This window comes from Astatotilapia calliptera, chromosome 7 (genome assembly GCF_964374335.1).
Source record: "Astatotilapia calliptera chromosome 7, fAstCal68.1, whole genome shotgun sequence".
NCBI lineage: Eukaryota > Metazoa > Chordata > Actinopteri > Cichliformes > Cichlidae > Astatotilapia > Astatotilapia calliptera.
In genome coordinates, this window is record NC_137428.1 from 20,182,563 (window position 1) to 20,194,960 (window position 12,398).

The following is a 12,398-nucleotide window of genomic DNA, read 5'->3' on the forward strand; positions in this document are numbered from 1 at the left end:
TTATCCCAACATGCATGTCTTTGCACAATGAGGGGAAGCCGGAGTACCCAATGCAAACCCGTGAAAGGTGCAGGAGAACAGAAAGGCCACAGCCGGCCAGTGGATTCAAAGACAGGAGCTACTTGCTATGAGGTGAGGCTGCACTACTACCACTGCAGTGGTGTCAGACATTTTCTATACATTATTATTTAACATATGGCAGATCTTTCCTATGTTTGCAGATTCTGTGCTCCATATATGACTCCGTTTTATCTACATACCACATATTAAGCATTAATTGCCGTATTTATGCTGCTGAATAAATTCTAGCTGTAGGGCTCTGCTGTTGATTGAGTAATTTTTCTAGCACACTTTAATTTCCCCTCACAAAACATTACTGTGCTGCAACTGTGTTTCTAATTTATGATTTCTACTTAGCTGAATTGTGTTTAAATCTTACTTGGTGGTAATGAACTTTGGTAATGGTGATTTGACTGTTTGATATGCAGCCACTTTAACACTGAAATATAGCGCAGCTCCCACATTTTTCACAAATCTTGAGAGCTCATCTCGCTGAAGGGCCCTGCGCCACAATTCAGCTTAACCAACTTTAGAATTTCTAATCCTCTGATTTCTGCTTTTTGAACGTTCCACCCAGAGATTAAACATGATGACGCACAAAAGTGCACATCAGCTCAAATTCCCACTCTTTTTACTCCGCTTCATGGGAAACTCAGCTGGTTCTGTCACTGGCCACTGAGTTGTTCAAGGCTGAAGCACGAGTGAAGAGAAACAGCTGGATCCAGATGTACACAGCTGCGGCTTTTCTTTAAGCATAACAATTTACACTGTTTGTGACTAATCCGTTCCTCATGTATGCGCATTCACAGACTCAGACAAAAACACACACACAACTGCATGGGCTTTGAATAAAGGATGAATAAGAAAGGGAAAAAAAAAACAGTTCGCATATCTCAGTGTGAAGCAGGACAAACTGCATCCATCACCCTCCTTCATCCATGCGATGCTGGGAAACACGCTCTGTCAAGGAAAATCTGGATGACCAGAAGAAACATTTGGCCTGAGGTGGTTTGAATCATACTCCCCACATTTCTAAATCCCCGCTGTGCGAGTGTGTCACGTTTGCAACAATGTTCAGTGTGTGAAATTGATTCATGTATATTGCTGTGTAAAGCTTTTGTCTCGCTCCCTTCCGTTCAACCTCCCCCATAAATAAGACATGAAACCCTCTGGTCCCCAGTGGCTCTAAATTCAAAAGAAACAAAAACATGACACCAGTAATGAGACTATTTTATATAGTCTGAAAAACCACTTCTGCCTGTCATTTAAAGACACAGACAAAAAAAAAAAAAAAGCTTTCACATCCCTGAACTGTCTTAACTTTAGAAAATCTGCGAAATGTTCATATACAGGTAGAAATATCTGGATGTCTGCGCTAACTTGCCCGCTCTGTGCTGTCAGTGCACGGAGCCTGGCCTCCACATCTACATCTCGAGTCTATAAACTCAAGCCGAGTCAGTCTGTTTCACCGTCTACACACAAGAGTCCCCGCGGACCCACCCGCTGGCACTAAACCGTCCACAGATGGCAGAGACGGAGAACAATAGCTCTGTTTGTCTTAAACAATGTTAACGCAACAGGAGCTTTATTCACATGTTGATTCAGGCTTTACTTTAATGGGAGACGAGCTTCCCATCGGCTCAGTCTGCAAATACATCATGATTTCTCGCAAACAAACCAGAACGCACAGTAACGTCGAGAATTTATGTGAAGTTGCCGGACGTCCTTCTGCTCTTTGTTTCGTGTCTTTAGTTTTAAAGCTGTAGTTTATCCCTGTTTGCTAGGAAATCCACTGAGAACAACTAAAGTCATTTTTGCATTGAAGATTTTAAAAGAATGAAACAAAAACTGGGATCATCATTTCAGAATGAACAAACAATATAGAAGGCGTGAAGATTATAGATACCATTTTTAAGGACGTTTGGACAGAGATGTGGAGCTAGACGTTTTCCCCAGTTTCCAGTATTTATGCCAAACTAAGCTAAACTACTGTGAGGACTTGTAAAGTTAGTGGTACCACTAACTACATACCTGCTACCAAGAAGATGTCAGATGCCCGACTATTTCTTTAAAACTGATTTTAGATGTCAGATTGGTCCATTGGTGTAGTGGTTGACACTTTGGTTGTACATGTGAAAGGTCCCTTGACTGAAAGGAGACACAAACCCAGCATTAGTGGGCCACAAGCTAGTTCACTTCTACTGCTGGTCCCAAGCCCAGATGAAAACGGGAGCGCTGCATCTGGAAAATCTGTGCCAAATCAAACATGCGGATCCATCCCTTGGGAGATTAAGGAGCAGCTTAAAATACGCCTAAAAAAACTTTTACTTTTGGACAGAGCCAGGCTGCCTCGCCCTTGTTTCCAGTCTTTATGCTAATCTAGCTGCTTAGTGTGTTTAATTTTTACAGAGACATTTAGCTTAGTCAGAATATCCTGATTACTAATATTATTCAGGAACAAAATGCTACCGTCTCCACTTGTTTCCAGGAGTTTGTCTCTTGCTCAATCCTATAGGCATGCGGTATAAGTGTTCCTTCTGGTCCGCGAGTGGGTGGTGCTTTTGAAAATATTTCCACAATCAAGCACATGGTAGAGGTATGTTTGTGGGCAGGGGGGATAACTGACTTGATTGCATTTCCTTTTCTGGAGTGACTGACAAAAAGCTTGGATGAGGCAGCCTGTGAGGGCCCTTCAACAGGGAACTTGAGTTAATTTATTTGTAATATAATCAACGTTATTGTCTTGTAATTTGATACTGGAGTAAGCGGTTTATTTTCAAGGCATTTTGCTGTTCATTATCTTCTTTTAATCAGTTGGGATTTTCATGGCTTGTTCTTTGGTTCATTTTAATAACAGTTCATCCAGGGATACACTTTTACTGGCTAAGTAAGTGTGTGTGCGTGTTTTATAAAAATCTTGTCATGCATATTTTATTTAATATTAGACATCAAGAGTTTGTATATTGAATGAGTGCCATTACTTAACATACCACTGCTAAAATGCTTCCTGGCTCGAATAGGAAAAGATGACGCTGACTATAAAGCGGTTTTCTAGGCTTGCAAAGCAGTCGCTGCCTGCTACGCCGCTCTTAATACAGAATCTAAGCTTTGCTTCAAGTGATTTTCCTCTCTGAATAATGCTTCCACACATTTATGTGTATTTGTGTCTCATGACTGCAAGTCCAGAAATATGAGCATAGACCCCACATTTGTGTGTCAACTTAATCCAGAAATAAATCCTTGTTTTCTAAATTACTTTTTATATCTGCTCTTTTTCTCCCTTCCTACCCACAGGCATCAGCCTCCTCCTCCCAACACACACACTTTTATGATCTAAAATAGTCAATTTGTTTACTGTAGGCGTGATGGTACCTAATGGTACTTAGTAGGAGTGAAATTGTTGAAATTGTGTCAGATTGAGTGAATCTGTAAAGAGCTTCCCTGTTGTGTCTAAGCAGCAGGTCTTATCCTGTTAGTTCTGCTCAGTCAGGACAGGGAGGGGAGGACTGACTGCAAATATGGTGCATCTAATATGAGGCCATATACACATTTCTCTTCATTTTCAACACTTCTTGAAGATATCACAGAAGCAAGCTTGCAATTTAGTCATGCGGTATATGTCTGAATGATTTGCCAAAGTGTAACCCCATTTCTTTGGACTATGGGAGGAAGCCAGAGTAATCAGAAGGAATCCATAAAGAGAATACACAGACTGGATTAGAATCCAGGATATTATTTTTTTAATGACTAACCAAAGTTGGCACCCTATTTAATATCACATCAGGCTGACAAATAAACAGCCTAATCAAAATAAATAGCTAGTGCTAGTCAATCTGTTAGCTGTGACGCTGTTAGCGTGATACCATGAAAGAGTTGTTTGACATATTGGTTGTTGGATGCTGCTAGATTACATCTGTCCCCTGCATTAAAAGCCTCAGTCGATAGTAGTTTACATAGAAGATGTTGACCTGTCTGCAAACTAATTCTAACTACTAGCCGTGCAGTGGCAAAACTTGACACAAACCGGACATGGAAAACATCCTTAAAAGCAAAAGCTGTGCTAACATGTTTCAAGAGGCACAAGTTTTACTTTGAAGGAATACGGTCTCCTGTGGGTTTCCAGTTTGAGTCGCACTTTTCACAGTTTCACTCCAGCTTGGATAGTAGCCAAGTGTTTCCGGACAAGTTGGCGCCTTTCATGCAAACTACGGGACACAATCTGCTAGCTACCAAAGCAGTTGCTAGGAAGTCTTGGTCAACGAGTTAATAAAAGGCAAAAAAGAATATGTGCATATTTGTAGGAAATACATATTCTTAGTAATATGCATTTTTTTCCAACGTTTGCCAATTGGCTGCAGGCGAGTCACTCTACACTGTCACGATTGTTGTACGTCCCAAAAGTTACCATCATATGCATCTGCAAAACCTCGCCACCCTCCAATCCAGTTTCTGTAATAACAGATATTTGTTTGATCAAAACAAGCTATATTTGATTAGCTATAAATTGTCCTTAGTGCTGATTTACTAATATTAGCAAAAATAAAGATGTGGAATTGCACCTGCTAAATATTAATATGTGAGCATTTAGCATTTAGGCCAGCCTCACAGACTCACTGGTACAACTGTAGTTTCCACCTAATACATACATAAAAATATAAATAAAAAAGTCAACTTCCACTTACTCAACATCTCTCAAGTGTTTTCTGTATTCAGCAATGCCAGTAGCTGCTTTTTTTTTTCTTTTCAAATTATGATTTTTTTACGTGCAATAAATTTTAAACGACTCATACTTCATGTTTGGCTGTCTTCTGTTTACAGAGCAGGGGGTGGCATGCATAACCTCTCTGGATGCTTGTTCTTTATGGCGAGCAGGGGAATCAGCAGTCCACGCATGTAATAAAGGGGTAAGTGCAAACTATAAAAAATGTAGACTCATGATCACTCTCTGACTGAGGCCCTTAGGCAAGACACCTACCAAAGTTAATAATGGTTTTTTCAAAATAGATCTGTATTAAAGGCATCAGATCTCTTCATAATGAATATTGGACAGCTTTCAAACTCATGAGAGATTTGGATATTATTTCATACACTTATAATCTTCTTCCAACTTCTCAACTTTATTTTCGTGCTCACTCAAAGCTCCCAGTGGGTTTTTCTGAGATCGTTAACCCTTCTGTGCAATGAAGTAATGGCACAAATTGCAAAAGGCAAGTTGCTACAAGATAAAGAGAAAGGAATGACAAAGTGATCTCATCCTTTGATGCTTTGTCTCTCCAAATTTCTGGGCCTTTTATCTTTGTGAGATTTTCATGTATAATCCTTGGTGACACCCTTTTTCCATCCCCGGAAAAATCTGTGGTTTGTTCAAGTTCTTTCAGCTCTGATATCTTATCTTTACACCTCTTCTCTTACTTCCTCTCGCTCTGTTTTTCCCTCAGCCTTTGGCTCCCCTCTGCATCTGAAACACAGTAATTATTCATATGTATCGACTGGTATCTCCACAGAACAGATCACTCATTCTTCTCCATCCTTTACACACAATCCGCCCCCCTCTCCGTCTCCATTGGTTTCTGCTCCACTCATGTTGTGTTGAATCATTATCTTCTAGCATGTAAGGCTCGAAAACATACAAGGCCCTGTGGGTTTGAGTCTGAGTTTAGGCTTTGAAGTGTGCATGTGTTAAGAACCACATTTGAAAGCTGCAACTGATTTTCTGTATGTTTAAAAAAAGACAGAATCGCTGGAGAGTAAGGCCCTGCTTTCTGGAACCTTGCTTTTTAATAGCAAATACTTTTATACTGACTTTTAATACGTATACTCTCAAATAATGATCACCTGCAGTAAAAAAAAGGTAATAATTTAAACCCTGTAGAGAGGTTGATATGGGCTGAAAAGCTGTCTGAGAGCCCGGACAATTTAGATCTTGTTAGGCTCTTGGGAAATTGGCCTCAAGTAGTTTATATTGGCTGTGGGTAGTCATGTAAATGCTTCCCAAACAAATTTGAGCAGGGACACTGTGCTATTTAAAAGTGGGGAGTGTGACTGCAATGTGATTTAATAGAAAAAACAAAAAAACACCAAGACAAATAGCTAGAGGTGATATGTGACAAACTAAACCAAGTTATAGTGTTAAATTGAATTTGCTGGAAGTGCAGAATCTTATCAGTCGCTAATGATGCCAACATGCTGCAAACAGATATTGACTTGCTGGCCAATTAAGGCATGTGCTCTGTGTGAACCAGTTTCGTTTCACAGAAACAGCCCTCTGGTCAGTCCTCTCCTTGACTTGGTTTTTAGGGTGGAATCTGGATAAACTGAAGAAAATAAGAAAACGTTGCAGGGTATATAATATAATGTACTTAGAAAGTACTATTGTAAGTCGGAGCTATGTATGTATAAAGGAAAAAATTGATAAAAACAAAAAACGGAAAAATAAAATAAGCATTAGCTCACATTTGGGAGATGTCATTTAGTTAAAAAAAAGCTTAGAAGATTTGCGACACCTTGCTCTTTAATTAAATCACTGTATAACTGCACGTATCAGGGCTTAGCTGTGCTTTGTGTTTAGTGAGGAGATGTTAACCCTAAAATGTTAAAGTATGTTGGTTAACATCAAAGCATGCTAGCATCATTAGCATGCTAACATTAATGTTTACCTCATGGTATCAATCTGTCTGTTTGGTTACCTGGTAAATCCTTCTACATTGCCAATTTTTGAGCAACCAAAATAGGAAAAAGGTAAATGTTAAACCCCTGAAGGTTCATTTCTATATCTGATATAGGCAACCATTTACCGAAGGGCTAAAATGGTGCATTTATAGTAATTATGCATCTATAACACTTAAGCATTGTGTCATTTTGATTTCATGACAAAGTGGCATGACGGTTAGCACTATAGTCTCATAACAAGAATGTGTTGTGTTTGGCTGGCCTTTCTGTGTGCTGTTTACACGTTCTCCCAGTGCCTGGGTTCTCTCTGCACCTTTGCATTTGCATGTTGGGTAAATGTGTGCTTCTAAATTGGCAACAGGTGTGTATGTGAGTGAGAATAGTTGTCTGCCTATGTATAACATCATTTTACTATATTCACTGTATTTATAGACTATATGAAAAGTCTAAAATATAGCTATACAGAATTCATGGTTTACCCATAGATATCACTACATCTATGCAATCATGATGACAGTTATTATACCAATAATTTATTACACACTTAATGGGGGTGGGCAGTGTTTGGATGATGACTGTACAACAAATACACTTGTTTTTTTAGACAACCAGACAACGACTGGTTGATGTGGTCCCTTAATTACACAGACGTAAATCCATTTTGCACACAATGACTCCTATATTTATCTATTTATTTATATAAACAGGAAGTACCACTGCTATTTCTGACTTTTCTCATAGTGATTAGCTTAACAACTGCACAAACACAGCAAACAATACTGCTGCGTGGCCATGTACTAGTTTATGTAAATTTATCTAATCTTTATAGCTGTACAACAAAAACAAAAACAAAAAAACCCTGACAGTTTTAAAAGCAGTGAGCAGGGTATTATATAGTTAAAGCTAATTTCCAACACCAGTCCATTCATGTACGCTATAAATGGGTGACAACAGTTAAAGTGTCAGATTAGAGCTGGGATGTAATTCTGTCACTATACTTGGCATTTATAGACTCCAGTCCGCTTATAAAAAAAAGAATAATGCTTAACTCTTAAAAATAAATCATTACCTGCAGCAACACATACAGACGTGCACCTCTCCTTGCAAGCTAAAGAGCAGGTTACATTTGACTGTATCTGTGCATAGTCTGTCTGTGTCAGATCCCAGATACGAGAACAACAAGCCATGATAATTCCCAGTCATTTCAGCCTCAGCCTGAACGTTAGATAAAAGGGAAGAGGAGTGCAGGCTTGATTACACCCAGTGATTCACACCCAGATATGTTTCCACACAGCTCAGGAATACAGTAGAATGAGAAGAGTACAAAGAGATGGAAGTTCAAAGCAGAAAAACTACCGGAAATTCCAGTTTATTTAATGCCGTTCTTTCCCAGACTGCACCTTCAGCTCCAACTCTTTTCAATTTCTGTTTTGTACAAACTTTCACTGTCACTTATTTAAGAAGGCTCCCACACTAAAATCAATGAGGCCTCGGGTTAACTGTATGTTTTTTGTGTCTGCCTTTCACATTCACAGGTTCTAAATTTGCCTTCTCTACACTTGATCTGACACTTTGCTTTAAGACCGTGCAATGCTATCTTTTTTTAAATCTCCACGGTTTCCTCTCAGCACGGTGAGACAAAGACACGCTGTGTGATCCCGGTGATAGTCCTACTGATTCAAGGCCACACAAAAACCTTCGAGGCTGGGGAAACGACAAGTGTCACCATAGCAACCCCCTCAGGGAATCTGCGGCGCAGCGGATCTGACTCCCGATTGGGCGACAGCGATCCCTCTCCGAGAGATGTGGGTGTCCGTGCGAGAGGGCAGCAGGATCACAGGCTTGTTGTAATTTATCTGTGCTGGCTGGTAGCTCTCAGCTACCCGGCATGGGTGGCACACTGCTCTATTATTTATCAGACAGATGACTGGCTGTGGCAGAATGGCGAGCCAGGAGGTGTGTGCGCTTTGTGCACCAAGGAAATGTTTATAGGGTAAGAGTTGAAACAGTGGAAACATTTCTACAGCGCGTTCCAAAAGCGGGTACACGGCTGGGGCTGCGTTCACTTCATTACGTAAATTGCATTTCATACTCTTGTGTTGAGAATTATAATTCAAAGACCACTTCTTGGCTCCACTTCCAACCCACCTGGATGTGTTCTCCAGAGTGCTCTGGACTTCGCTCATCTGCTCTTTCCCAAAATACACCACCGTCAGATGGACCCGGCCGTCCTGACGCACGCAGACTTCCCTGTACATAAACACAAACATGCAAAGGAAGCGATATTAAGGATGAAAGTGTGTGAGGAGACTGGGATTTGGGGGTGTGCAGGAAGGAAGAGGACATGAGGGGTTTTAAAAATACAGCTTTGGTTGGAGGATCTATCCATGCAGTGCCAAAACACAACAACTGTAATAATGAAATGAATAGCTGCTTAAGTAGTTCATCATAAGAGCCAAGTATTTTCTGATTTCTGCTTTATAAAGCTGAATTTCTTTGGGCTTTGGCCAGCAGACTGAATACTGGATCTTGGAACCTAAACATTCACTATTTCCTGATGATTTATTCTAAAAAAGGAAATAAAATTTATCGTTTGTATCTGTATTCAAGGCTTTCCCCCCATTTTGACCCCGTATTAACACACAGAGGAAGCTCTTATTGTGAGTAAAACAGACACCAGGTGGAGATGCCTGAAAGCTCTTTGATGGAGACGTGTCAAATATATCACAAGCACACGCTGCAGATAATTCACCTCTCCCACGAGGTACGCATGCAAATGCGCAGATGTGCACACGCAGTTTGTCAACATCTTCCCCAAAGGGACGTTAGGGCAGGCGATTCATAGCATTCATAGCACACAACATGAGGCAAAAATGCTTGAAAAAAAATAAAATGTGCGGGGAATATTGAGCCAACATTTTTGCTGCAATTATTGACGCTGTCGCATAAAAGGCCCTCTATAAATGTTGGTCTAGAAGTAAATTGAAATAAATTGATTTTTTGTTGGGATCTGATGAGGCAGTCTAATTCTGTGCTGGGGCCAGAGCAGACAAAAACCCATCTCTTAATTATTTGAGTGTGTAAAAAGCAAGAAATCAATTTAAAAATCTGCCTGCATACAAACAAATCTCACAAGCAGGACTTTTTATCAATAGTCTTTCCTTTTAATATATTAAGCATATTTTCAATTCCAACTGTGGACAAAGAACTCATAATAAGCTTGGATTTACCCAATGTTATCTCGAACACACACACACACACACACACACACACACACACACACACACACACACACACACGCACACACACACTATTCTCTTACTCAGTGCACTTTTATAATAGATGAGGGTGAAGTGTTTGCTCAGCGACTCCCCAAGTCTTTCAAGTAAGTACACTTCTTGCCGTGCTGTATATCAAGTACCGCTGGTCTGCCAGGGGGGCATTTTAATGGGCTGCAACACTGCCACTAAAGTAGGATTTACCATGTAAAAAGAGCTGTGATAAGCAGCAGCAGCAGCAGCAGCAGCAGCACAATAAATCACAGACATTAAGGAAGACATTTCCTCAGCTTTGACGGGCTGCAGGGCTGAACCAAGCATGTTTTGCTCTCAGGTGATTAGATTTGATAGCTGTGAGTGTGAATTATTACGAAAATTACGGAAATGACTCATTTTATTTTCACCTTAGAAAACTCCATTAACCCTGACCCTTTTTCGTAAAGAAAAAAAAATCTGTTGTGATTTTGTCTCATGCGTGCACCCGCTTGGCTCTACGTGTGGTTGAAGCTACAGTGCGGTGTGTTTGAGGTGTTAGTCATACGCGTTAAAAGTGTGTATGAAAATAGATTCCCTATGGTAATGAGGTGACAAAAATGGCTGTGATCACCGAGAACATCTTTATTCATGTTCTGGTCTGAGTCATTTTAAGTCTCTCAGATTTGTTTATATTCAGATTATGCCTACCAGCAGCAAAATAAATTAACTGATAAGACAACGCATGCAGTTTCAATAATGTTAATTACATGCCCAAAAAAAGTAAAAATAAAATCGCTCTGATGTTAATTTTCTTCCCTCTAATCTCCTCAGCCCCTGTCTCTGTCTGGTTGATCCTTAATTAAAGTTTGAAACTTGGTTTGAATAACACTGAGTATCGCATTTTTCTGAATTAGTAACATGCGATAGAAAGAGCCGCCACGAATAATTTATAGGGGTGCAACTGTCTGTCGACTTTGCAGGTCAAAACATCTAACTCACCTGAAGTTGTGCATGAACTGCTTGAACTTGTCCGTGCGTCGGGAGAGCGGGACGATGATGTTGATGAGCACATTGGTTGTGTCCACTCTCTCGTTTTTCACCTTCAGGAGTGGTCCGAAGGGCCGGAAGAGGACCAGGCGTCTGAATTCATTACTTGACTCCCCTCTGAAGGTCAGCTCGTACAACGTACCTTTGTCCTTTTCTGTACGCGTGATACCTGGCGGGGGAGATTTGGAGCATGAAATCAGGAGCAGATAAGTTAAATACAGCCAACATCATTGTTTCTTCTTATAAAACAGTAAGGGTGTAATTGTTTTCCACTATATGCTCACTCATCCACCTGTTGAACTGCTTCTTATTACAAATATCTAATCAGCTAATCAAATGGCATAGACGCAATTAATTTAAATGTGTAAACATGTTCAAGATGATCCATACCACTTTTTTCAGGTAAGAAAAGTAAACTGAGACTGCAGTTGGCACAGGCTCACCAAAAGTGGACAAATAAGATTAGAAAAAGACTACCCAGTGTGGTGCCTCGATTTCTGCTGAGACTTTCAGATGGCAGGGTAAGAATTTCGAAGGTTTTTGTCTTCTATCAAAGGTTCAGACAGATGGTGGATAACGGTCCTCGGGCCTAGTTTCTTGACACACCTTGGGCATCTTAGTACCAGTTGAATATCATGTAAACACCCCAGCTTACTGGACCATGTACATGTATTGTTTGATAACAGCATTTTGGTTATTTTGTAAGTGATTTAAGTGTTAGCCACATGTTTAGTGAGAGCTGTTAATTATAGATTTAATTTTCTGCCAAAAGGGAGCATTTAACAGGTATTTTTCATTAGAAAACTGCATTTCCCAGAATCTATGGGCTCAAAATGTGGTCATAAATATTTTGTACTTGTAAATCAGGATTTGTATGTGTAAACAAAATTTGTGTGTGCGTAAAAAAGATTTGTGTGTGGACTTAGCCAAAAAAAACCCTGCAAGTTACAAGTATGAATTTTGACCCTATTTTTCTTCCTTTAATCTGATTGGTCAATGTCATGTCAATCACAAATGTAACAATCCAATCAGAGAACAGATGGGTTTAGCTGTCAGAGGGGCGCTTTTTTGAACCGGTTACTGCGTTCCCCAGATATCAACACAATTTCGATCCGCTCCTCACGTGTTAACCTCTTCAACATGTCAATGGCTGTGAACAAAGAGAAACTTGTAAATAACTCATGAAAGAATAAAATTATCCACGTTGTATCCAAGGTGGCCGACTTCTAAATGGCCACCCATCTTAAGGAGTTTGCCCCCTCACATATACTAATGTGCCACAAACAGGACTTTAATATCACCAACCATTCCCATTTTATTACGGTGTATCCATATAAATGGCCCACCCTGTACATTAAGAATTTGCGG

The 12,398-nt window shown here is 40.1% G+C and overlaps 1 protein-coding gene across 2 annotated transcripts in view; it reads right to left on the reverse strand.

Annotated features, from left to right (window-relative positions):
- csgalnact1a (chondroitin sulfate N-acetylgalactosaminyltransferase 1a) overlaps nt 1-12,398 on the reverse strand; it is a 35,875-nt gene that overhangs the window by 7,059 nt on the left and 16,418 nt on the right. For both annotated transcript variants that reach the window (XR_013910357.1, XM_026173510.2), the window contains exons 3-4: nt 10,983-11,199; nt 8,878-8,979 (exon numbers count right to left, since the gene is read on the reverse strand). Coding sequence is in view for 1 of the 2 variants with exons in the window: in XM_026173510.2 (XP_026029295.2) it covers nt 8,878-8,979; nt 10,983-11,199 (319 nt within the window). In the remaining variant the exon portion in view is untranslated. The remainder of the gene's footprint in view (nt 1-8,877; nt 8,980-10,982; nt 11,200-12,398) is intronic.